This window comes from Thermothelomyces heterothallicus (genome assembly GCF_042370625.1).
Source record: "Thermothelomyces heterothallicus CBS 202.75 unplaced genomic scaffold P884_scaffold_15, whole genome shotgun sequence".
NCBI lineage: Eukaryota > Fungi > Ascomycota > Sordariomycetes > Sordariales > Chaetomiaceae > Thermothelomyces > Thermothelomyces heterothallicus.
In genome coordinates, this window is record NW_027192576.1 from 320801 (window position 1) to 347137 (window position 26337).

The 26337-nt window shown below is 45.6% G+C and overlaps 7 protein-coding genes across 7 annotated transcripts; 1 reads left to right on the forward strand and 6 right to left on the reverse strand.

Moving 5' to 3' along the window:
- Positions 1 to 12894: 12894 nt before the first annotated feature.
- P884DRAFT_278493 (uncharacterized protein) lies at positions 12895 to 13701 on the reverse strand (the record flags this gene model as incomplete). The annotated part of the gene is made up of 3 exons (XM_069443186.1): positions 12895 to 12981; positions 13297 to 13335; positions 13399 to 13701. The coding sequence occupies 3 exons, from the start codon at positions 13699 to 13701 to the stop codon at positions 12895 to 12897; spliced, it is 429 nt and encodes a 142-aa protein (XP_069296587.1).
- Positions 13702 to 14063: 362 nt separating this feature from the next.
- P884DRAFT_278494 (uncharacterized protein) lies at positions 14064 to 15864 on the reverse strand (the record flags this gene model as incomplete). The annotated part of the gene is made up of 3 exons (XM_069443187.1): positions 14064 to 14802; positions 14948 to 15441; positions 15601 to 15864. 3 exons carry the CDS (start codon positions 15862 to 15864, stop codon positions 14064 to 14066), a joined length of 1497 nt encoding a protein of 498 aa, XP_069296588.1.
- A 2135-nt stretch (positions 15865 to 17999) lies between these two features.
- On the reverse strand, positions 18000 to 18464 carry P884DRAFT_278495 (uncharacterized protein; the record flags this gene model as incomplete). The annotated part of the gene is made up of 1 exon (XM_069443188.1): positions 18000 to 18464. One exon carries the CDS (start codon positions 18462 to 18464, stop codon positions 18000 to 18002), a length of 465 nt encoding a protein of 154 aa, XP_069296589.1.
- A 2380-nt stretch (positions 18465 to 20844) lies between these two features.
- On the reverse strand, positions 20845 to 21039 carry P884DRAFT_188040 (heterokaryon incompatibility; the record flags this gene model as incomplete). The annotated part of the gene is made up of 1 exon (XM_069437358.1): positions 20845 to 21039. A coding segment is annotated over one exon (195 nt), but the record flags the coding sequence as incomplete, so codon positions are not given.
- Positions 21040 to 21205: 166 nt separating this feature from the next.
- Positions 21206 to 22994, forward strand: P884DRAFT_285822 (Nin one binding Zn-ribbon like-domain-containing protein). Its single transcript, XM_069443790.1, has 5 exons — positions 21206 to 21561; positions 21616 to 21812; positions 21870 to 22200; positions 22257 to 22392; positions 22440 to 22994. Exons 1-5 carry the CDS (start codon positions 21300 to 21302, stop codon positions 22921 to 22923), a joined length of 1410 nt encoding a protein of 469 aa, XP_069296591.1. The 5' UTR covers positions 21206 to 21299; the 3' UTR covers positions 22924 to 22994.
- Positions 22995 to 23094: 100 nt separating this feature from the next.
- P884DRAFT_202878 (nucleolar RNA-binding protein) lies at positions 23095 to 23626 on the reverse strand (the record flags this gene model as incomplete). Its single annotated transcript, XM_069438465.1, has 2 exons — positions 23095 to 23354; positions 23449 to 23626. The coding sequence occupies 2 exons, from the start codon at positions 23624 to 23626 to the stop codon at positions 23095 to 23097; spliced, it is 438 nt and encodes a 145-aa protein (XP_069296592.1).
- Positions 23627 to 24204: 578 nt separating this feature from the next.
- P884DRAFT_203204 (uncharacterized protein) lies at positions 24205 to 26100 on the reverse strand (the record flags this gene model as incomplete). The annotated part of the gene is made up of 2 exons (XM_069438488.1): positions 24205 to 25897; positions 25955 to 26100. The coding sequence occupies 2 exons, from the start codon at positions 26098 to 26100 to the stop codon at positions 24205 to 24207; spliced, it is 1839 nt and encodes a 612-aa protein (XP_069296593.1).
- Positions 26101 to 26337: the final 237 nt, after the last annotated feature.

The window sequence follows — 26337 nt, forward strand, 5'->3', positions numbered from 1 at the left end:
GGTCTTCTTAAAATGACCTTAATAGTATAAGTACAAATATAGCTCTTATACTTAATATACGTTATCCCCTTGATATAGACGTTTCTAGCGTTATTAATAAGCACTTTTAACGCTTCTAGTCTGAGGTAGCTAGCTCTTAAGTACTATAGATCCTTGGTATCCTCTCTTATAGTAGGTAATACTTATATATATAACCTTCTACTATATATAATAAATACCTTTTATAAGGATATATAAACGTTTATAATACCTACTTTATTAATTAAGACGTAGTCTAGGAGGCTTAAGTAGTAGGAAAATAGCTTATATTTAAGGAAGGTAAGATTATATTTATATTCTAACTTATAAAGAATAACGTTATTTTCTAATGTTCCAAAATGTAATAAGCAATCTAAGCTATAGTACTAAGTGCCTACCTTAAGTAATAAAGCTTCTAAGATAATATTAATATAGAACCCTTTAATAATAGTAATATCCTTAAGCGTCAACTTCTCAGTATATAGTCTGTATAGTCTATCTAAAGCGTTCTCGATTACCTAAGTACCCTTCCTACTAATAAGAAAGGTTATCGTACCTGCTTTAACAAACTTAGGATCTTCTACCTTGATAAATATCTCGGGTAAAAGGAACTTCTTATCGTTAACTAAGTAGGTTATATTATATAAGTCTAATAGGGTACTTTCCGAAAGAGGATAGTACTATAGAATGATTATATTAAACGCCCTATAGTAAGTCAAGAGCTTACTAAGTAGTTAAAGGCTAATAATTAATATATTAAGGGAACTAGGGTATCCTATCCCTAACTACCTAGAATAGGTTAGCTCTCCCTACTTAGTAATAAGAAGATTTTTTAATCTAGCCTACTTCGGCTTATCAAGCTCCTAGCAAATCCTCCTACTTTCCTTATTAGATAGATATAAGCATTACTTATTACTATAGATAGCTTACTTAAGAGTATAGCAATCTACTAGATCCTATAGATATCTTAGACACTTATAAGGATACTTTATATTATACTACTAAGTATATAAGTCTCTACTTCTCTCCTTACTACTCTTCTAAGCTATAGGAAATATTAGTATATAGGTTATTAAGAAGATTCTATACTTCTAAGAGACTCTAAGTTATATATTATTATTAATTAAGATCTTAGCTATTATAATAAAGGTACTAAGCTCCGGAAGTAGCTTTCCTATATTATTAATAACTAGAGCAGTAGGTAAGGCTACAAAGCCACCTACTAGTCGACCCTCTAAAGCTCCCGGCCTTCGAAGGAGGGCTTATAACCTACCAATAGAAGGCTAGGGCTCTGGCCGACAAGTTCTTTCCGAACCCGGAAGCAGACCTATCAGATATTAACGACCCGGATCTAAACGACCACTAGGAGCCGAAGTTCGAAATGAGCTAGGAGGTTACGATAGGCGATGTCAGGGCAGTACTAGCTAGAGCGGCCCCGTAGAAGGCCCCGGGGGAGGACCTCCTCCTTATAGGCCTACTAAAGGCCTATAGGCGGCCGCTCTACCGGATACTAGCTATATTAGCCTCGGAGAGCTTATAGCTTGGCTGTTTCCTAGCCTAGTTTAAAAGGGCTAAGATAGTAGTCCTCTATAAGCCTGGCAAACCCCTATAGGCCTACTTCACCCTAGGTAACTATAGGCCTATAGCGCTCCTACTAATAGTAGGCAAGGTACTAGAGGCTATAGTTGCTTAGAAGGTAATGGCCGTTATAGAGGCCTATAGGCTTCTCCTAGCTAAGTAGATAGGTAACTAGGAACATAGGTCTACCAAACTAGCTATTCGGCTTGTTACGGCCTAGGTTTAGGAGGCTTAGAGGTATAAGGCAGCTGCCTCCCTCCTATAGCTCGATATCTTAGGGGCTTTCGACACTATTAACTATACCTAGCTACTAACTACTTTATAGAGCTAGGGCTTCTTAAAGTAATTAGTAGTCTAGGTTAGGGAGTGGCTATAGGATAGGGTAGCTATCCTTTACTTTAATGGCTAGGAAATAGAGGATATAGTAGTAAGGGCTAGGGTCCCCTAGGGGTTACCCCTCTCCCCTATATTATTTATCTTCTATATAGCCTCCCTCTACTAGGCTATTTACTAGGCTAGCCCTATAGTTAGTTTGGTAGGCTTTGCTAATAATACTAACCTTCTAGCCTTTAAGAAGGCCAAGGAGGCCTATAACGGTTAGCTATAGAGGGCTTAGAAGGCTTACCTATAGTAGGTAACGACCTAAGGTATAGCCTTTACCCTAGAAAAGTATAAACTTATCTACTTTAATAGGGGCCAGAAATAGTAGTTATAACTACTAGAGCTCCTATAGCCTAGAAGGGGTACTATTACTATAGCCCCTTCGAAGTCAGCTAGATTCCTAAGGGTCTAGCTTATAACAAACCTAACTCAGACTTCTTCTAAAAGGGTTTAGACGAAGGTAGGTAAAGTAGGACAAGTGTATAGGTCGTCTGAGGGATTCGGTAAAGCCAAAGGGTTTATAACAACAGAGTTACCTCTTACAATAGTGTGATGCTATTAGGAGTACTATAATTGTAAGGTTAGGTTACTATCACTAGTGAACTCCTAGAGTCCACTATAACAAGTGACTAGCTAGCTATATATATATAATTGTCTGTCCCTCTTTTAATAGTTATCACCAGTACCATTCTCCTTTCACTCCGTGATTCCGCGTTATCGACGGTAATATATTATTATCACTAGTGAAGACCTTAGTCTTGGCGGTAATAATCTTCTGATTAGTCTGTCAAGTGATTAGCTGTCGGAATATCCTATGTCCTAGCTATAGCCTGCTAGGCCGTCTATATGCTTATCTGTGATACGATACCCTTCCTTTAAGGCTTTCGACCTAAAAGCCCTCTTAGGCCGTTTCAAATAGCGCTAACAACCCTTGCTTATAAGTATTATATTCTTCCTATTTCTATATTATAGTCGCTATATTGACAAAATGCTAATAGAGAAATAGAAGTTATATTCTATATGTTACTATACTTCCCTTGCTTAGAACATCGCTAAGAATGGTTTTATCGTTATACCTTGCTTTTGGTATACGTTATAAGGCCTTGTCTATAAGATAATCGCGTATATAAAATGTTATAAAGCCTACATTTGTTAAGGTCGCTCTTATGATAGTTCTAGTATACTGCTTTCTTCTTATAAGTTCGTTTTTTTTTTTTACTAGTACAATTCCTAATATTTGTTCTAGTAGACTATATTCTCTAGGAGTAACATTATATCAAGGATACTAAACGCTATACTAAACTTAAGCTAGATAAATCCTAACGCTATCTAGAAGAAGCCTAGTATAAGTTATCTGAAAAGCTTATATAGCTCCGGCGTCTTTAGTAATAGAAGGAATTTTTAATAGAGAAAGGTATCGATATAGTAGCGTATAGTCTATCAACCTTAGACAAGTTAGAAGAGGTTAAGCGGTAAGAGACGCCTGCTATACCCGCGATATAGATTAATGATACTGTTAGTACTATCGACTAGGGCGCCGTCTTTAGTTCTGTCCTAGGTTTTCCTTTGGTCGATCCGGGTTCTGCCGATAGAACTATTCCAGTTTCTCGGGGTAGTTCAAATTCTTAACTAGTTCCTATAAGTTATCCTCTAGTCTAAAATCAAGCTATTTGACTAGATACTATAGTTCCCTGTTAATAATACGTAAATCTAGAATTTCTTTGACGTCCTATTCTTCTTCCTCGTCTTCTGCTTTGATATATATAGTAACCTTAGCGTTTTTCGGTACTAGTTTAAGAAGCGAAATATAAAAAACATCTATCTATAGTTATATAGATAACGGTAATAATAGTCGATAGTTAGATATCGAAATTCGTTCTTTGATAACGAATGGTTTGATCTTCTTGAAGTCTAGCTTTGTACTTAGTTGTTTGGTTTATAAGTTTTATATAATTAGATAGACTTTATCTCCCCTCTCTAGGTAAGGTCCCTTGAGCCTATGTTTATTATAGTAATTTTTTATTCTGATCCTAATAAACTCGAGTTCCTTTTTAAGCTTCTTATATAGTATATACATTTGTTCCGCTTTGACTATTACTCTTAGTACTATAACCTCTAGTCCCTACCTAAGGTCTACTTTGTATCTATAGTTTGTAAAGAATGGTATAACTTTGGTCGTTTCTATTGGTGTTATATTATAAGCGAGTTATACTATTGGTAATAATATGACCTAGTTATCTTGCTAATAGTTAATGTAAGAATGGAGGTACTACTCGACAATTTGGTTTAGTTATTCTATTTATCTATTAGTCTATAGGTAATATACCGTTAATAGTTTGCTATTAACGCCTAATCATTATATTAACGCTTACCAGAACTTCGATACGAACTTAGTGTCTCTATCGGTAATCTATTCCTTTGGCTAAGCGTGTATTGACGTAACTTGCCAATAGATTACGTCTACTAGTTGTTTAGCTATCTAGGACTCCTTGTATAGGAAGAAGTATACCTATTTAGTTAGGCGATCTACTATAGTAAGAATACTATTATAGATTACTCCTATAGCCGTGTCCTTAGATGCTAATAGCTTTATAATAAAGTCTATCGTAACTAAACTCTAGGGTCTATCAGCTATTGGCAGTGGCTAAAGTAGCCTATATAGCTTATATCGTACTATTTTGCTCCGATTACAAATGTTATAGTTCCGTATAACTTCCTTAACTTATACCATTAGCTATAGGAAGTCGTAGTGTTTTTTGACCTATACGACAGTCTTTATAACTCCTTTATATCCTCCGAGTTTCGACTTATAAAGCTCTCGAATTATTTATAGCTACTAATCCTTGTCATAGATATATACTTTGCCTTAGTACTAGAGTTTCCCATCTTTTTCTTCTACTCCGCTAGGTACTACTAGTCTAGGTATTACTTGATACTATACCTCGTTAATCCTTTCTTCTCGAAAGATTATATAACATTCTAGGAACGAGTCGAGTAGATCATTGTCTATAGGTATCTATATTTCGTAGTATAACGTTCCGTTTATTCGTTCCTTAAATAATAGTAGCGTTATTTCCGTTTGTCCTTTCGTATGATCCGTTCGTCGACTTAAGGCGTCTACTTATATATTCTCTTTGCCTTTCTTATAATGGATCTCAAAGTTAAATTCTATAAGGAATTCTACCTATTATATTTATTATCTATTAAGCTCTTTTGTTATTATAAAGTACTATAAATTCTTATAATTTATATATACTTATACTAGTTTAATTATACTACTAAGGTATAGTTACTATTCCTTAAAAGCTTCGACAATCGTAAGTAGTTCCTTATTATAGATTAGATAATTAAGACGTAGTCTGTCGAGCTTCTTTGAAAAGAAAGCTATAGGATATAGCTTCCCTTGTTCGTCTCGTTATCTTAACTATCCTCCGATAGCGTAGTCTAAAGCGTCTATTTCTACTTTGAATGGCTTCTTAGGGTCTAGTAATACTAGTACTAGATCCTTGGTAATAGCGTTATAAATCTGTATAAATGCTTACTTATATCGCTCTTCCTATTAGAATTTAGCGTTCTTCTTGGTAAGTTTATATAATAGTTATACGATCGCTCCGAAATTCCTAATAAACATCTGGTAGAAGTTTATAAATCCGATGAAACTTCGTACTTCTATAACTAACGTCGGTCGTAGCCAATTCTTAATAGCTTTAACCTTTAAGGGTTCTATCCGAATTTGTCCTAGGGATATCTTATATCCTAAAAATACCGTCTTCCTAATGTAGAATTCGCTTTTTTCCTTATTAACTAATAGCTTATACTCGTATAGCATGTCTAACACTACTTTTATATACTTCTAGTGTTTATCTATTATTTTAGAGAAGATAAGTATATTATCGAGATAATATATTATAAATTTGTTAAGAAAGGGTTAGATCGCTTGATCAATTAGGGCTTAGAACGTTACCAGCGCGTTTGTAAGTCTAAATAGTATAACAAGGTACTTATAGTAGCTATAGGGTATCTTAAAGGCTGTTTTCTACTTATTACCTTCCTTGATCTATATATAGTTATAGGCTAATAGTAAGTTAAGACGTGTAAAATATTAGGCTCCTACTAACTAATCTTAGAGCTATAAGATTAGTAGTAATAGGTATCGGTTTTTTATAGTCTATTTATTAAATTACTAATAATCGATATATAACTATAGCTTTCTATCTTTCTTAGGTATAAATAGGATTAGGTAGCCTACTAGCGATATCGATAGGTAGATATATCCTCTTCGAAGGTTCTCCTCTAAATATTGCTTAAGTTCTTCGTTTTGTACCTAGCTTATATAGTAGATCTTAAAGAACTTTAGTCGTACTCCTTCCTTAAGCTTGATCTCGTGATCCTATAGGCCGTGTTCTAGTAATCCTTCTAGATGTTTTGGTTCGAATGCTAGGTATCTTTTGTACTCCTTTGGTACTTCCCTAGTCTTGTCTCGTTTCTCGGTTTTCTAATAGTATATAAACTTGGTTCTGTCTATAGCGATATTAGCGATTTCTCTTATCTTAACCTACTACTCTAGTTATAGTGCTCCACATTTGTTAATAGAGAGAATAGCTATCGGTAGTTTAGCTTGTTCCTCCTATTATAATGTTAATGTCGTTATATCGCTTCTTCTAGAGTCTATAGTAGTCTATCTACTACTACCTATCTCTTGTAGTAGATCTATAGGACGTACCTCTCCCTAGGCACCCTTCTGTCGCGATCCTTATATACTCCCTATCACGCTAGTCGAATACGACTCTATTTAGGGTTATAAGTAGCTATTATTCTTCTAGCTAATGTCCGGGTTATAATCTTTATACTATAGTAGTCCTAGTATTATATCTTTATTATTACCTATATTTATAATACTAAATATAACTACTATAGTCTTCCCTACTATAATAATATCGATAGGTTTGGTTTCCTTATATATCTATTATATCGGAAATGGTCCCTTAACTATACTATACTTCTACTTTATTCTCTAAGGTATCTATAGCTAATTTACAAGTATTAGCAAGATCAGGTTTATCTCTACTCTACTATCTACTAGTACAAGTATTTTATATTGTTTCCATTATACCGTTATCTATAATTGCTTATCTCGTCGTTATTATCTAAAAATTGCGGCGATTTCCTATATTTCTACTAGGAGGTCTCAATATAGTAGTTTCTTATAGTAGTTCCTCCTATACTATGCTACCACTTGCCATTACGCTGGTATTAATAGTTTTTAGGCCCCTTAAAGGGCCCTAACCTATTTCCTAGGTCAGTACTAATTTCTTTAAGCGTTTGTCTAGTAATAGCTTCGTCAATCGTGCTTATTTCTATAAGCCATTATATACTAGCGGTTTCCTACCATTAGGTCTATTCTATTTTCTATCGTATATACTATAGCTTTATCTAAAGCTCCCGAATCCGTGATTTCTTTTCGTCTATATAGTAGAGATAGTCGTTATTCTAACACGAGTCCTATATATCTTATCCTGTTCTATAATGCCTAGGCTAGGCTTGTTTTAGAACTACTATAATGCCTTCTAGATCGCGGGCTTCGATCTTCTAGAGCAATTCGGCCGCTCTATTTCTTATATTATAGACCTATTCTATAGGGTAGAGGCTTCCGTCCTTATTTCCTTGTTAGGTTAGCTAGTAATTGTTCTTAAACTTATTATAGAAATGATATTAGCATTCGTATACTATATATTGAAACTAGGGTACCTATATATATACCTTATATTGTAGGTATAGTCATGTAATGTTACCTAGAAGGTATTAGAATTCTTTCCTAAACCCTTCCTACTATATATAGACCATAGGTACCCTAGTACTAAGGTAGGAATATTTCTTCTAGTAGTTTTCCTATATATATTTGTCTTTTCTATAGTTTATATATATAAACTAGTACTCTAGATTCTATATATTATAGCTAAGTTACTAGTTATCAAAATACTCGATATAGCTATTAGGTCTATTATATATCATAGGCTATTCTCCTTTGATGGTTTCTACGATACGTCAGAGTTCCCTTATCTTGTCCCTTATCTTATCGCTCTATTAGGTAAGTCAAGTCAAGCGTCTATCCCATTTACATAGTTCCGTATTAAGCCGGAAAACTTTATTATGGTACTATTTGATTCGTTCCTAGAGGAATAGAATATTAGGTCCAGGTCTTTCGATTCCTTAGGTATCGGTTGTCTATAATCTATCCTACCTCTATATAACTATAAAACCCTATTGCCTTAAGGCTAGGAGAATCGAAATCGGTAGTATATACTCTCCTACTATATCCTATTTAGCAATACCTATTTCTAGATCTATAGTAACTAGCTTGGAGTATAGTATCTATTTGTCTTTGCTATTATTATCGTGTTCGAGACTGTCTATATCGCTATCCCTATTTTTATAGCTCGTAGCTACTATTTTAATAATATCCTTAGTTTCGTCAATAACTATAGTTTCCTTTCCTAGGACTAGTTTCTAGTCTCTCTTTGGGCTTTAGCATTCCTACTTATAGTGTCCTTTCTTTCTATAGTTATAGTAGGTAACGTTAGTCTTATCTTTAATTGTCTTCTTCTTATCCTACTTTTATATTATATCTATATCTATAGCTCTAGGATATATCCTATATAAGGTACTAATATATACTTACCTTTTTTTATTATTAGCCTTAACTATAGTTCTACTTACTTGACCTTATTTCTACTACTCCTATATATAGAGTCGATCGTCGATTCTAATAGCCTATATAATATATTTATCTAGAGTTTTAGGCTAATCGTACTTATATAGCTTATCCTTAACCTTTTCCTTTAAGCCATTATAGAATAATTATATTAATACCTTATTATTAAGCTAAGACTTAAGTATATCCTATCTAAACTATATAATATAGGAGGCTACTAATTTGGTCTACTAGAGATTAGCAAGCCTTTCTTATATATAGATCTTCTTATCTTTATCGCTAAAAACCTTCCAAAGTTCTTCTTCAAAACGGTTATAGGATCGAAAGACTACCTATATAAACGCGTCTCGGTCGTCCTCGTCTTCCTTTGTAAGGTAGTTATTCTATATAGGTTCGAACTATCTAAGTACCTTGCCCTCTAATCTTATAGCGATATAGAGAACTTTAGCCTTATTATCTAGAAACTTGTTATCATTAAGCCGGAAATAGGACTAAAGGTTCGTCAGGAATCCTATAAGGTCCTCCTTAGTACCTCTATATTTACTAGGTAGTTCGATCTTAATATAGCTTACTTTCGTACTCTCGAGCGCCTTAATTTTAGTATAGGCCTTATTAACCAATTTCTATAAGTGCTTTTCGCCATTTTTGAGTTCCTTGATTCGAGCTTAAGTAGCCTTATCTCTCTAGTCTAACTCCTAGATTTGCTACTAGAGTTGACTAAGCTAGGCGAGCAGTTATTCGGCCGTGATGTTAATAGCTATATCGATATCAAGGTCGAAGTTACCTTTGTCCTAAACCATAATAGAACAAAGGGAGTAATAGCAATGTATAATAAACCTAACTTAGACTTTTTCTGAAAGGGTTTAGACGAAGGTAGGTAAAGTAGGACAAGTATATAGGTTATCTAAGGGATTTAGTAAAGTTAAAGGGTTTATAATAATAGAGTTACCTCTTATAGTAGTATAATACTATTAGGAGTATTATAATTATAAGGTTAGGTTACTATTACTAGTAAACTCTAAGAGTCTACTATAACGAGTAACTAGCTAGCTATATATATATAATTATCTGTCCCTCTTTTAATAGTTATTACTAGTACTATTCTCCTTTTACTTTATAATTCTATATTATTAACGGTAATATATTATTATCACTAGTAAAGACCTTAGTCTTGGCGGTAATAATCTTCTAATTAGTCTATCAAGTAATTAGCTATCGGAATGTCCTATATCCTAGCTATAGCCTACTAGGCCGTCTATATACTTATCTGTAACATAGCTAGACCAGAGGCTATAATAGGGCCCTTATTATATAAAGGTAGCTAAGAAGCTAGAAACCTAGGAGTTTGCCCTAACTAGGCTTACTATAAAGACCTAGGGCCCTAGACTACTATAGGCCTATAAGGTCTATACTAAGTATATCTATAGCGCCCTAACTTATAGAGCCTTAAACTTCTATAAGCCTACTAAGCTAGGGGGTAAGCTAGAAGGCCTTACTAGGGAACTATCAAAGGCCTAGTATAGGGCTCTTTAGGTAGTTACTAGGGCCTATAAGGCTACCCCTATCTGCTACTTTAAAATAGAGGCCTAGGTACTATCCCTTAACCTCTATCTTAATAAAAGGCTAACCGACTTCGAAGCCAAACTTGACCAGCTACTCCTATAGACTAGGGCAGGCCTAGGGGCCTCCCGGGTCCCTATAAGGGCTCTTATCTAACAGGCCTATAATAGGCTTAGCCAGAGGTTCCGGAAGAGAAGGACCAAGGCAAGGGGCTAGGAGCCAAAGCCTATAGCCCTAGAGGTAGCAAGGTCAATAGTCTAGCAATAGGTCTAGGAGGGTTATAGAGGGGGTTAACCCCCCTTATAGACCCTATAAAGTAGACTATAGGCTATAGAACTAGCTATAGTAGCTAGCTAGAGCGACTATTAGAGGGCCGACCAAGCCGGTAGGAAGATATAGTACGTATTAGACAAGGACCCCCCGTGCCTAGTTTTTACAGGGGAAGGCCTATAAAGGTACTAGGGCCTAATAAAGGCCTAGAGCTCCCTACTAGTATAGGCCTATATAGGGGCTATTAGCCTCTATAACTTCCTTTTTAGGGTTTAAGTCCCGGGGGTCAGTACCCCCTACTATGCCTATAGCCAAGGGAGGGAGACTGTAGAGCACCTGGTTATCTAGTGCCTAAACCTACTAAGAAGCTAAACGTAGGAATCCTGGGAAATATGGTCACAAAGGGACCTAGACCTTGTTTTACGGGGTATAGGGACCTATAACTACCGTTTGGAAAGGAGGGTTCTATAGTAGCTAATAGACCTAGGGAGGCTCCTGGAATACTGCCTTGTAAGGAGGCTAGACTAGGAGGGAAGGCCTCTATAGGGTTATTCTAGCTACTTCTCCTTTTCTCTATAGTATATTAGTTTTCTAGATTAGGCATTAAAGGTAGGATAGAGGTTTTTACCTAGCCTATTAGGTATAGTTTCCTTTGTATATAACTAGAGAGGCTCTAGTATACTTATTAGTATAATGGTATAGGACTAATAATAATAATATTATTATTATTATTAATAAGCTTAATTTTTATCCTTTTATTTGCTACCTAAGTTAGTAAGATATATATAATAATAGTATTAAGAAAGGTATAAAGTCCTTATATACCTTATACTTCTAGGATATTATATTAGATAGCTTATTAGAAGGTAATATTAAAGTTATAAATCTAGTATTATAGATTAACTCTTAAATGCTTAGTTATATTAAGAGTAGCTATATATTATATTATAACTATTATATAGAGCATTATAACAAATAGTATAAGTATAGTATAAAATACCTAGATAATTCCCTTAATAAGGTTAATATCCTTCTTCCTATATACTTTTATAACTTTATAGAATTTAAGATCTATAGTATATACTAGCTAGCATTATAACTATCTTACCTATTTACTAATATCTAAGGTATATATAATATTTTTATAGAAGAAGTCTTCTAGCTATATAAATTTAGCTATAATAGCTATATCTAAAGGTATTAAGTCTCTAGATATCGAGGGCGATAATCCTCCTTCTTAGAGTTACTCCTAGGTTACTAGGATAAGGTTATACCTAGCTTGTTTATAAGTTAGGCGCTCTAGAACTTCTAGATCTAGCTCGCGGTTGCTATTAGGGTTAATAAATCCCTATATACTAGCGAATTTAGCTTATAACTATAGTTTAATATACTATAAGTTCTAGGAACTAGGCCCTATAAGGTATATAAAAGTCTCGACTAGGATCTTAGATATAATAGACATATCATCAAATATATATAGAAGTAAGGTATAAATATTTATAATAGAGGAAGAAGCTATTACTAATATTAAAGATACGTCAATAGAGGAGTAGTCAAGGTACTAGGCTTATAACTACCAAACGTAGTAATAAGCTTCTAGGAACATTAAAAGCAGTCTACAATAGGTAGCTATACAAAGGAAAAGAGTACCTTGTTAAAACTATCTATAAAGAAGACAAAACGACTAATATTTATAGACAAAGGGACTAGCTAATACATTAGCAACGACGCCTCATACGCTATAGCACGTATATAGCTACAATAAGTGGTCACAAGTCCAGGACCGCCCCCACATTTCCCAGCTACCTACATTTTTACCACCAGACTTTAATATAGGATATCTTAACAACCACAAATTGTATAGAAAAACTATTTACATTAGATAATAGCCCTGGTTCTAAGCTTCAATATTTTATATACCACCCCCTAGCTTTTTTGACTACAGCTAGCCGACGTAACATTCCCTAGATTAGCCTATCAATTAGCCCCTACTTAATAGCCCACTACGCCTCCCGTAGGTACTTGGTAAACTCTTCAATATCTACCCTATTCTACCTCAAATTCTATAGATCTAGGAACATCATATATAGCCTCCGTTTAAGAGCTGCCTATACGTGTTCAATAGGGTTTAAATCAAGGCTATATATAGGCCATTCAATCTAGGAAATCTTCCGCGCCAGGAGCCACTATTCGGTCGATTCGGATGTATAGATAGGAGCGTTATCCTACTGAAAATGCCAGGTCTTATCGTAATAAGGTAGAAGGCCCTCTTCCAGAGCCCTCTAGTATAACTAGGCTATATAGCTACGGTATAAAGTACTTAGATCCCTCTCTATAATGATAAGCTCACTCCGACCACCTATCTATATTACCCCCTATACTATAATAGTAATATTTGCCCGTATATAGTTCTTCAAGTTAATAAATCGGCGGTCGTACTTCTCAGAAGGAAAATAGAATACCTAGGTAGTTAGATTTAAAGTGTTATTCTAATAGGAATACTTATCAGAAAAGATAGTCTAAGATCATTAGAAATATCTAATAGAATAAGTATACTATATTTAACTTACCTATATTAGTTTATCTGTTTTTCTAAGCTAATTATATATAAAGTTATACCGATCTTCTACTACCTCCTTTGACAAGGGAATCCTCCTTTTGGTATACCATTTCTGTAGATAATAGGCTCGGAGGCATCGTCAGATAGTTAAAGGTGATACTTTCTTCCTAATCGCGTTAATTAGAGCCTTCCGTGCTATATGTCGGTTTTTCTTAACTATCAAAAGGATATACTGTTTTTCCGAACGCGAAAGAACCTCTAGACGGCCACTTCGAGGTTAGGACTCAAAAGTGTGGTAAGATTTCTATAGTTTAATTACGTGGTAGATGGCATGTTGGGATACGCCAAAGAGGGTTGCCAGGGATCGCTCGCTTTGGCTAGTAGCTGCAAGGCTACAAATAACCATTCGAATATGTGGGCTCAATTCCTGGTTTGGCTGGTGGTTTACCATCAATTTGCGTATAAAATCGTGTAGATTAAGGGCTATATCGTTGAATTGTAGGATGTTGAAGAAAAGGTAGGATACGCGTGGGTGTCGCGAAACGTGTTTAAGTGGGTGGGGTGGTCCGGGATTTTTGACCCCTGATTGTAATACTCTTAGAAGCTCCACAGCTTCTGACATTAATTGACTTTGGCTTTTACGGGGCGAGTAGGGAGCGCCGTACCGCCCTTCGTTCCTAGCTGGGTATATGCCGGTGGCGTCTTTGCGGCGGAAGCTGACTTGAAACCATTCGAGAGATTCATCAGATAATATGCATCAAGGAGCAGCCCCAAAGTCAACTCTTCCGCCGACTGGGTTCCAGCCACCAACCGAAACGAGCACGAAATATGTGCTCGACAACCAGGTTCAGGACAGAAGAGCCCTGGAGGAAAGTTAGTATGCCATTTCATTACTGGCGCCGTGTTTTTTTTCTCTTCTCTTCTTTTCTTTTTCTTTTCTTTTTCTTTTAATTATCGGCCCCCAGCACCAAGTCGAGCTCTCCCTCATCCGCCCCCACCAATGGCGGACTCGCCCCCCAGTCTTGGGTGGCTGAAGCGGATGCCAAACTCGACCGTCCTCTGGATCCCGCCGCCCTCCGGCCAGTTCGAGTTCGGGCTCGGCTGGTCCGGGTCCGATCTCGGGGTGATAACAGCCGGCCCGAGCCCGACACCCCAGGAGGGCGACGCCGGGCCACCGCCGCCACCGGCACCGCCCTGGCCGTCCAGCAAGGCGCCGCTGCCGTTGCCGCCTCCTCCTCCACGACGGTGGCGATCGACGATGCGCTCCCGCGAGCCCGCCGCCCTCCTCCGGGCCCATGGGGACGGCGACGCCGATGATGACCGCGACGACGACGGAGACGGCGAGGACGAGGATCTGCCGCCTGTGATCTCGATGGCCTGCTCGTGGTCGGCCTGGGCCCCGACGAAGATCTGACCTGCACCACCGTCGCCGCCGCCGCCGCCGCCGCCGCCACCACCGGCGTCGTCGTCTGCGTTGTTGTTGGTGGTAGTGGTGGTGTTGTGCTTGGTGCTCGTGACGAAGCGCCGCGTCCGCGGGATCCGCCGGGTCTCCTTCCCCTGTTTGGCTCGGTTCCAGATCCGTGGTCGGGCCCGAGCCCGAGCCCGAGCCCGAGCCTGAGCCCGGGTCCGGGTGCGATCCTGGGTCGGGTCGTTCTGGCTGTGCAGGGAAATGTCATAGGCGTGGCTCCGGCTGTGCACGACCTTGGTCGAGAGCATGTCGATGCTGCCGAGGGTCGGTCAGGTGAGGTGATGCTGGTCTGGTCTGGTCTGGTCTGGTCTGACGGTTGCGAGGTGGAACGAAGAAAGGACACGGGCGGGGAAAAAAAAAAAAAGAAAAAGGGGGGGTGGGGTTTTCCGAATTAACGTACTACATCATCATGGGAAAAATGCACTCCATGGTGTAGGCAAAGCGGTCGATCTGGCCGGCGACGTTGGTGGCGCTCTGGGCGGTGGACTGGTACGAGTAGGTGACGGCGCGCATGATGCCGATGACGGCCAGGAGGGCCATGCGGATCTCGGTGCTGCGCATGAGGTAGTGGAACAGGTGGGTGCCGCTGGCGCGGCGGAGGGAGCTGCTCCTTGCCTCGGCGAAGGTGGTGAGCAGGTAGTAGGCGCTCAGGCACTCGAGCAGGGCGAGCAGGGGGAAGTAAGCCATGTGCAGGTGGTTGACCGTGTTCTGGAGCCCGTCGTCGCGGCCGCCGCCGGCGATGTAGCGCACGCGGGTGACGGCGATCAGGACGCGCACCGTCAAGATGCCCAGCATGGCGGTCCAGAACGAGACAACGAAGATGTACCACGGCCTGCCGGAGAGAATGCGGCTCAGGAGGACGTAACTGTAGAAGGACAGCCCTGCTTCTTGCACCTATAATTATAATAATTAGCCCCCGGAGAAGGAGAAGAGGGTAAGGGTAATAAGCCTCATGATGCAACCGCCGGCAACCAGACCCTAATTACATAATAATAATACAGTATCCGGGGGTGGGTTGACGTATTGATTCATTAAATTAGGCGGACTTCTTACCATCCATAGTATGTCGGCAAACGCAGAGGCCACGGCCTGGTTGGTGAGGGGCTGCGATGTCCTGTAAAAGGCGTAGTAGCAGAGGCCATTTGCGACGGCGGCGGCAATCGAGGTGACGATGGGGACGGCGGCGATCGGGGAAAAGTTGGTGATGCTGACGACGAAGGCGCCAAATAGGACGTTGGCGACCCCGATAGTGCTGAGGATGGACCAGCTCAACTCGAAGTATACGGGGTCCGAAACGGTTTCCGAAACGGTCTCCATGGCAGTTAATTAATTAATGCACCCTATATTCCGGGATATCGCATGGAGTGGCGCCCAGCCGCTGGAGATGGAGGAGGGAAACGAGGAGAAAACCTCCTAGATGACGGCGAAGACGATGAGGATGGCCGACGGCGTGCGACGGCGACAGCATATGGTACTATGCTCAGTTGTGCCATGGGGGCGGCCGACCTTGTCCTGGAAATTCAGGAAAGAGAAACATAGGAAGGATAGGAAGTAAATGGTAGAAAAGGAAGAGGCGACCAGTGAAGCACAGGTAATTCTTGACCGCGTGCGCTTCGCTGCTAGCGGCCAAAGGGGGTTTATGAGGCTTTAGGTGCTTTAGGTGCTTGTGCTGCCCGCCAATGGTCGATCGGATATCCCTATACGGAGTAGAACGCGACTAATCAACCGAGCGCAGGGTGGATGAACATGACGACGACCAATCGCATTTTGTGGAGAAGCGAACAAGTTCGCGCCCCCGACGGCCGGTGTGGGGAGTTGTGCGAAGATATGCACGGACCGTATGGATGTACCTTTTGTGACGGTGCGAGCTATTCTATTACGGGGTGTAGAATCGCAAGGGTAGTAATATTTGGCTAGTCTCTCTCTAATTAGTTTACGAGTCAGCAAGCAGCCCCCTTGTGTAGTGTAGAAGGGCAATCCGAAGCCTGTGCGCACCTTTCAAATTCGGCCGTTTCGTCCGTTCAATGGGAACGGCCAGAAGGCGCCAGATATCCCACAGGTTACGGATTACACTACGCTCCTACATACGTGTCAACAAACGGCTTTCAGTTCCACATTGCACAGTTGAATTCTCTGCAGAGGAGGCGATGCCAAGGACGTCCAAGACAAAGGAAGCGGCCTGTTCCCTGCTCCTCGGGTATGAAGGATTCGCCTTAAGGTCCGGGTTTATCAGGCCAAGCTTCGGGCCACCGGTCGCCCGTGGAAAATTGGGAACAATATTTCCCCAAAATCCGGGGTTTGGCTTGGCAATCATACCCCGCAAGGAACAGTGGTGCTATCCGTATTTGTTTACTATGTAATTAAAACGCCTATTTAGCTCGCTCTGGGCATCAAGAACCTCTTCCCCAGCATGTTACATCCGTCAGTCTCCACGCCCGGGATCTGGGCTCTTCGGAGAGCAGCTTGATCCTCCGCCGTTTAGAGGAAGACAGCGAACTTCATTCTGGATGCTTGGGTGTCCGAGTGCTCGAGTGCGTGTCTGCCTTCGTAAGTTCTCTGCGTGTTGCTTGCTTGAAAGTTTCTTGCTGCTCGAAAGACTGGTGAGGCGAGAGATGCTTATACTCGTCCCGGCAGCGAGCAACATACCTCCCGAAATGACAACAGAGCCAAGCTCAGAATCCGACTTGCGCTGCATCAGATAAGCAACTGCGCTCCCTGGCGTCACCTGTCAAACCCTCCAGAACCCCTTGGCTGATGGGCAATGAAACGATCAAATGGAATACTAGTGAAGGGAGTGGGCGGTGATATTAGACCTCTAATTATTCACCCCATCCCCATCTTCCCTGGCCGCGTTTGCTCCAATCCTGTCTTCGTTTTTTTAAAGCCTATTTCTAGTAATTCTCCAAGGAGGAATAAGTTGCGATAGTATTAATTACTAGAGGTGAACGGGGTGAGATCAAAGAGATGATTGGTCAATATGAAAGGATAATTATGAAAAGCTATGTGTGCAACATGACACGGACTCCACGTTAGGTTGAGGATTCCCGCATGCTTAAATACATGCTACACGGCACGCGTTTTAGGTTGCAGCGCGCGCGCACACACACACACACATTCATACACCTGTGTGAAGGATGCCTTGGACAGATGTGTCACCGCCCAGCTCGCACGGTTGTTGGTTTTTCTCAGTGCTCACACAAGTGCTCACAGGGCATGGCTAATTATCATTATTATTTAACGGTTGGGCATATTCATTCAGTTTTCCATCAGGCCCAAGGACTGGTGGAAGCAGTATTAACCCCTGCCCGAAATAGCGGGATGGACTTGGATGTTTATGTTTTTCTTTTCTTTTCTTTTTTTTAGAATTAACAGTCCCAAACCGCCCCTAATGATGCCCCCGATATCGAGCCCGTCACTCTCTTCCCCAAGTCCTCCGCTTTCTCCAGCCTCTTTTACGGGGCGCAGAGAGTGAGCGTGACGCTCTTCTCGGAAGTGCAGGTCTTGACCTGGCTGCCGGCGGGCGGGACGCCGGTGGGCCAGATGATGGACGGGCAGGAGGGCTCGTCGCTGGCGACGACGAGCTTCTTGCCGGCGAAGGCGTCGCCGAAGACGTCGCTGAGGTCGTACCAGATCCTCGGGCCGTCGAGGTTGTAGGCGTAGATGGTCTGCGGGGCGCCCGAGTAGAGGCCGTCCTCGGGGATGGTGATCTTGAGCGCACGGCCGCCCGTGACGGGGTCCTTGGTGAAGGCCTCCTCGTACACGCCGCCCTTGGACAGCTTGTGAGGGCCGTCGACGTTGGCGCCGACGGCCCAGACGTGCACGTCGTTGTCGCACTTGTTGACGACGCGGGCCTTGCCGACGGCCGCAGCCAGGGGAGCGGCAGCCGCGAGGGCGAGAACGGAGAGCTTGGCGAGCATGGTGCTTAGTTGGTCTTGGGTAAGACTTGTTGGCGCGGTTTCGGTAAGTAGGTTGTTCGTGTGTTCGGCGGAAAGTGTGCGCCGAACCCGGTGTCTTCTCGGGACTCTGTTTGTTCCGAGTGTTGAAGGATGCTGGTTCTCAAGCAAGACCCGGGAATGGGATGGGCAGTCTTATATAGACCGAGAGGACCTAGTTGAACAACACTCGGAGCCTAGCATATAGCATAGGAGGCTTCTCATGAGCCATGGCACCTTCTGAGTCTGTTGTTTGCTCCAATGCAACCCAAAAATAGAAGCGCGGAGCCGAGTTGTGACGTTCGTGTTGGTCCACGATCCTGTCCTCTTCAAGCAGCCACTCTTCACCGAGTCAGAGAGAGCTAAGCAAATACGAGAGCGGGAGGGCGGATCCCACCTAACTAGCAATCCTCTGTCTCCTCCTGCCCATCGTGCACGGCAACATGCCGGCATCTGGGCACTGTCATTGTGGCGCCGAGCGGTTGATTCAATCCAACAATGATTATCGTAACGCAGTTCCACCCTTTTGGGACTCCAGGGTGCAGGGGGACGGGCGCAGTCCTGGGGTGTGGACAGCTAAGGTAGTGTGGCTTGCCTTGTCCGGTTGCATTGCTGCAGGGTCCTGCTGTGATGGCTCGAGCTGACACGAGATTTCGGCACGATGAGGTGGGAATCGTCGATCCTAACTACTTTGAGCGCTTGATCAACCCCAGATAGGGTACACTAATCCGTCAACTAGTGTACTCCGCACGGATTAGTGTGATCCGTACACTACCGAATAGTTAGTCTGCCAACAGACTGCAAGGGACCGAACAACAGGCTGCAGCCCCCTCTCTCCCTCGGGCTGAGCGAAGATGGGCCGCAGCGGGGCTGATGCTGAGGCGAGCTCGGAAAGAACCCAACAATCTGGCCTTTTTTCCCCCGTGCCTATCATACCTTACATCATTAATAGTCGATCACCCGAGAGAGCCGAGTTTCGCGCCCGCGGTACCGGTCAGCGTCTTCTTGACCGTTCGGGGACCTCGTGCTGTGAGCTGACGAGATGCCATCACGGCCCACCGTTTCCGAGGACTACGGAGCTTTCTTTTCGCCGTCTGACCCCGGCGTTTGAGCCGGCGGTCTGCGGGTGAGTTTGCCGGAACCACGGTTCGGTAGAGCCGCCAATATGCGTAAACCACGAGGTTTCTCGTATATGCAACCACGGCAGCCACGAGCAACCGACAACTCTGTCTTGGCATACGTCGTTACACCCCGGGCGGCCAAAGTTCCCCTCTCAGCACCGCAACCGTAGTACAAAGTCAGCTGACGTGCGATCCAGCCTCGACCTCGCGCTCCACTTGCCCAAACAGACTTCCATCTCGATGTTGAGGGTTGCCTGAGGGAGAAAGCCACCCTGCTCGCTTCCATTCGAGTGGCCAAGGCGGGTAACAGCAGCAGCCCAATCTGGTCTTTCTTTGATTTGTGCGGAGCCGTCCATCAACCTGGGAATCGCTGTTTGCTTTGCTTGTGGTATTAGTTAGTGATGAGACCCAACCGCACTCCGCCGCTGCTAGCACCTCCTCGGGTATGGGATCCCGCATCAACGTCATGCCGCAGGTGAGGGCCTCGAGGAAGGCCCGCCTTGACTCGCGGTCTTCATTCTGAACGGAGGCAATCCCGTCCCCCTGCCTCGTCCCGGCCTGCGCCTTCTTCCGGGCGTATTTCCCTCCGGCAACACCGTAGAATTCTTGAAGCCAGGTCGCTAGGTGCTTTTTTCAAGCGGGCGTCAAAGCCTGTCTTGGGGGACACATCTTGCTCCGTGGGGAAGGGCACATCCGCCTGGCAGGTGGCCATAGCTGCGACCTCGTCGACGATGCGGGCCCTTAAATACGCGCAGAAACCGGCGGTCAGGTGAGATATCTGTGTCAGACAGTCCTTGTCGCCGGCGTGAAAGCACTGCGGCCGAATCGTGTACGAGACAAGCGGGTGCGCGACTCCCTGGCAGGTCAAGTCGGGAACCCAGGAGGGCAACGCCCGGCGGTTGGGGGTGTTTGACCTCCGGGGAGGTAAGCCGTGTGTGGAGCGAGACCCAGGAGCCGCATATTGTGGTTACCGACAAGAGTCTTTTCGGCGAATTTCATGCACACTTCTTCGACAGAGAGGCGGTAATCCGGCCGTCAACAAGGAACGACAACATACGATCAGCCGGTGCTTTCCGCGTCCGTTGCTGCTGGTTGGTGGTTTATGAGAACTCACAAAAGATTCAAGAAATACTCTTCTCGATATTGGGTTTATTGTCTCAAATTCGTAATATTCTGGTGGCAGGATATCTATCCATTGCCCCCTTGATGCACTCCTCGAGCCCCTCGATACCTGCAGTGTTCTCGCCCAACCAGACGGGAACGCGGCTCGGCTGGGAGTAGATGCGGCCCATCAGCGGGAGCTGCGCGTTCTTCTCCAGTGTGTCCTTCTGGTTGATACACACTGCATCTGCCCACAAGACCCTGATGATATCTTGTCGCCGGAGCCTTTTGAGGCCAGTGTAGAGACTGACGGTGACGCGCAGCGGCTTGCCCTCGCAGTACGTCAATAGGGAAAGTGGGTCATGGGAGGTCTCGCAGTCTTTGCTCCGTCTTGAATGCAGGGAGCTTCACCGCCTTAGCCAGGGCCTCTGATTTTGCCGGCCACCCCACCTGAAATTTTGGGAAATTCCAAAGGGTCATTGTTTCTCAAGCCCAACCGTGATGGCACGGTTCAAACAGTGAAAAGTCGCCCCCACTCTACAGCAGCTCTGACCGACCAGTGCCTGCCCCCGAAAGACAGTCGTCTCTCTCTGCAAGTATGGATCAACAAGCGAGCGAATCTGTTGCGCAGGCGCAAAGCGAGAGCCCAGGCCCGAGCCCGACCCAGAACCCCGCCCCCACCACGGCCAGTCCTTCCGAGACCGCGCCGACACCAGCATCAACGCACACCACAACGTCTTCCAAGCCGGTCCATTCCCTCGTCATAGACGCGAATGCAATCATTAGAAATGACCCAACCGTATCCACATTGCTTGCTCAAGCCGAGCAGCTTTATACTATCCCTGCAGTGGTCTCAGAAAGTGCGCCTAGGACATCGCCAGCTTCAATGCTACCTCGCTAACCTATCTCCCTAGTCCGTGATGAGGCAACAAGATCTCGCTTTCAAACAACTCTATCCCCATTCCTCAAGCTTCGGAGCCCCCGACCGGAATCAGTCCAGTTCATCACCAGTTTTGCGCGAAAAACTGGCGATCTCCAGGTTCTGTCAAAGCCCGATATTCAGCTTCTCGCCCTTACATACGAATTGGAGGTGGAGAGAAATGGCGGTGACGTATGTTGTCATGCGCAAAACGGTTTATGCTGCTCATCGCTAACGCTCCGGACCCAGTGGCGGCTCAGGCGAGACCCTAACCAGCAAGGCGTAAACGGGAAGCCACCGGCAAAATCTGGAGATGAAGTCGATAAGGATTCCAAGACCGAGGCGAAAGAAAAGGGCAGCGCCGACTCCCCGGCCACCGCTTGCGAAGTGGCTAAGGAGCCAGTAGAGACTTTGCCGAACGCCGTGGAGGGGGATGCTCAGGTCAATCCAGGAATAAACGAGTCAGTTGCTGAGCAACTCCAAGATCTGAGCTTGAACAAGCCGGCGACCGAGGAAAACGTCGTCGAAGAAGAAGAGGACTTGACAGAGGAAGAGGACGATGGAGAGGGGGAATGGATTAGTTCGTTCGCCACCTGGTCGTTGTCATGGAGAATTGCTAACGGTAGGATGGCGCAGCCCCGAGTAACATCAAGAAGTACCAGGCTCGGGAAAACGCCCAAATTGAGCCCCAGCCGTTACAGAGTGTGCTTCAGGCCGCGCTGATCACAGGCGATATGGCCATGCGGAACGTGGCTCTGAGGATAAACCTAAAGTACGTCTGCGCTCTGGGATAGTGGATTGTTACGCTGACGGTCCCAGCCTTCTCGATTCGGGCTTCTCTCGCATCACTTACCTCAAAACCTGGGTTCTTCGCTGTCATGGGTGCTTTAAGGTCTGCAAGGACACGTCAAAGCAATTTTGCCCGTCCTGCGGCCAACCCACCTTGACGCGTGTCTCGTGCAGCACCGACGCTAACGGAAACTTCACTCTCTACCTCAAGAAGAACTTCCAGTACAACAACCGGGGCAATGTGTACAGCATCCCCAAGCCCACGCACGGCTCCGCAAGCGGGAAAGGAACCCATATCAAGGGCGGCGGTAAGAACGGGTGGGGGAGGGAGCTGATTCTAGCTGAAGATCAGAAGGAGTACAAGAAGAAGCTGGAAGAGGAGCGCCGTATGAAAACTCGCGATCTGATGGATCAGGACTACCTGCCCAGCATCCTGAGCGGCAACAGAACTTCGGGAGGAGGAAGGATCAGAGTCGGCGCAGGTCGCAATGTCAACGCGAAAAAGAGGAGGTGACGGTAGCGTATTGTGGGTAAGAAAAGGGACACGGGGGAATTTTGTGCGGGCGAGAATAAAAACAAATCATTGTCGCGGCATCATCTCTGCATTTCGACTTGTGATACAGAAGGATATCAAAACCTAGTAACGCCATGAATGTAATCATCCAACCAACGCCAGCCGGACCTGTTACACCCGCGCCGCAGTGCGAAGATGCAGGTCACCACCTCTTTCTGTTTCCACCATCATCCGTCCACGGCCGAGGGCATTCCGAGCGCTGTCGCCTGCAAGTCGCCACAGGAAAATCGCCTGTACCCCATCAGCAATGATGGCTTGCTTTCGAACCATTTGCTGCTGCTCCATTTCGGATTCTAAATCGGACAGAGAATGCCGATTGATATGTGTCGTTAAAAGTTGGGCGAGCTTGTCGTCGCTCCTCGTCCTGAACGCTAAGCGAGGACATCGTGTATTCATTCTACCTGACGTTAGCTTCCCGCATCTTCACAAGTAACAGCGGCAAGAATGAATAGGGGAACAGCATACTCTTCTGCGCCAGGAGCACCGCGAACCTCTTGCGAATAGCAATCCGGTGCCGCGACCACTTGTCATCGGGCGAGAAACGCGCAGGGTGCGCCGACTTGGTCACCTTCCCGTCCATGACTTTCTTCAGGGTGTAGCGCCGGCCGGAGCCGTTAGCCTCAGGAAGATACATGAGATGCATATTTGCGGGTGGGAGATGCCGTTCGAGAGGTGGTGGTGATATGGTTTGTTGTGGTGGTGATCGTGGTCGAATCGAACGGTTTCTGTCCTGGAAATTTCTTTGCCAATGGAACGCTCCACCTTCTTGGCATAACTAGTTAGTGGGGCCGTGAGTCCAGGCGAGTGGCTCTCTTTTGGGGTGGGGCCCACATGCTCTGAGCCAAGCAATTGGAGTATTGTCCTATCTGCAGTCGTATCTGATCTGAAATAGAGTATCCTCGGCCGCCAGAACGCTTTCCTCAGTTTAGCATGGTCACCGAATCATTCATTCTAGAGGTGACCATGATGTGATAAAAAAAATCTGCTAGAAAGGCAACTGAAAATATTAACACCATGGAGAAGAATCAAACGACAAACGACACGACGTGAGCGGGCCGCATCAACGAGTCATCATCCATCATATATCGAACCAGTAGCGGCAGGCCAGCGACCCCGGACGAAGTGACAAGTAAACAAGCTTACTCCTGCTCGTCCCCCTTAGAACCACCATTAGCCTCCCTCAGCGACGGAGCCGGAGACCTTTCGGCCCTCTCACCGCGGTTAAATATGAGCAGCCTCCGTCCCGGCCTCTCCCCCGCCCGCGGAGGTGCTCGCCCGCTCCATGACCGGGCTCGACCCGCCGACGCTCGACCCGCCAATGCTGGTCAGCGGCGGCGTTGAGAGCGGCGAGAACGGGTTCGGCGCCGGCGGGATCGGGCCCACCGACGATGCCGACGACGACCAGCTCGCGGGCTGCGGCGGCGCCGGACCGAACCCGCCGAATTGATGTTGTTGATGTTGGGAGTAGGGATGGTGGTGGTGGTGGGGATGGTGGTGGTGATATGGTGCGAACTGTCCGATCGGCGAGTCGTCGCGCGCCGGGACGGAGGGCGGCAGCTGCAGGCTGTGCTCCTCCTCCTCCTCCTCCTCCTCCAGGCGCCGGGTGCACGGCGGGTGGTAGAGCATCCTGGCGTGCCAGTACATGGGCCGGGAGCACGGCGAGTGGCACGGGTTGTGGCCGCAGGGCAGGGCGCGGGTGGCGCTGCAGGCTGGGCAGGCCGTCGGGGTCGGTGGGAAGTGTGGGTCAGCAATGTGTGGCCCAAAAGGTCCGCCGATGCTGCTAGCGCCGCCGCCGCCGGGAGGATGCATCTCCGGGGCTGAAAAAGGCGGGCGCGGATGGAAGGGCGGCGGCGCCGGGTCGGGAAGGCCCATGCTGGGACAGCTGGGGCGGTAGTAGGCTGAGGTGTCGGGGGGTGGAGGAGTGAAACTCTCGGGAGGGGCTGGCGGGAAGATGGCGTTGTTGTCGAAGTTGGTCGGGGGGTGGTGGCGCGGGGCGACTCGGAAGCCGACACGGGGGGAGCGGCTATCGGCTGAGGATCCAGTTCTCACGGAGCGTCGGTAAGGGGGTGGGGAGTCTCTGCGAGAGCGCAGGACCGACGTAGGCGGCGGCGAGCCATATCGGCTCTGCGAGCTGCGATACGAAGGGGGGGAGGCAGAGCGTGCCCTGGTTCCGTAAGACGGCGACGATCGACTGCGGAATGACGGCGACTCGGCAAAGGACGCGCGGGACAACGAGCGTCTCTTCTGATGAAGAACATGCTGGCGGTCGCGCTCTTCGCGCTCCCTGCGACGTGCTTCAATGCGGTCGAACCGCTCCCAGGGATTGCACGACGGGAAGGATCTGTATTGCCCCTTCTCGCCGGCAGGGACCACCTTGGTCTCGGCTCCTCGGATGACCACCGTATACATTAGGGGCTCTTGGAGTTTGGGATTCTTCCAGCGGCGGAACTTGTGCCGCCTTACATCCGGACACTCGGTCTTAACAAACCGATCCATCAGCTGCTCTCGCAAAGCTACAACGGTCCAGGTCCGCGTTCGGTAACGGGTCGATGTCGCTTTGTCCCGATCCGAGAGGATGGCGGTCAGGAGGGTCTTGACATCGCCTGGCATCTTTCTGCATCTTTCGTCGAGATCCTGTTCGTACGTCTTCTCGGCGCCGTGGAAGGGTCGCGCAGCCCACGATCGCTTGTGCTTCGCCAGGAATGCTTCGATAGCCCGCGAGTGCATGCCTGCTAGCTCTGATTGCGATGCAAGTTGCGACCTCCAGTACACTCTACTTTCGACCTCTTCGTACTTCTTAATCTTGATCCCGAGCGCGGCTTTGAAACCGCCCGAGATCTTCTGCGTTCCCGGTTCGTAAATCAGGTCCCATGCTTCATAGACGGCTTTGCCTTCCTCTCCGTCCTTGAGGAGACTAATAGTCGGTTAGGGCCCGTTGCCAGCAACTGCCCGAGGTCAGGAAAATACTCACAACTCGTGTGCGCGACCCCGTGCGTCTCGGCCTGGATGGTCATCGGACGGCAGGCTGGAACTGGTGGATATGCTTTCGGAGTCACTGTCGTCGGCATGGTCCCGACCACGTGCAGAACGCCTCCATCTGTCGGGAGTGCGGGACATGATGCGGATTAGCTCGATGATGAGCGTTCAACCGGCAAGGAGCAATGAAAAAAAGACTTGATGCGCCGATCAGTTTCCAAAAGGTGATGAATGATGATGAAGCACGGAAAGGAAGATGTCGGCCCATTTAACTCTGCGAGTGATCTGAGGAGGGATTGGCACACAAAGAGGGGGGAGGGTACAGGCAACGGCCAGGCAGAGGCAGCAAAGGCATCGATCGGCAAGGGAGGGCAGACT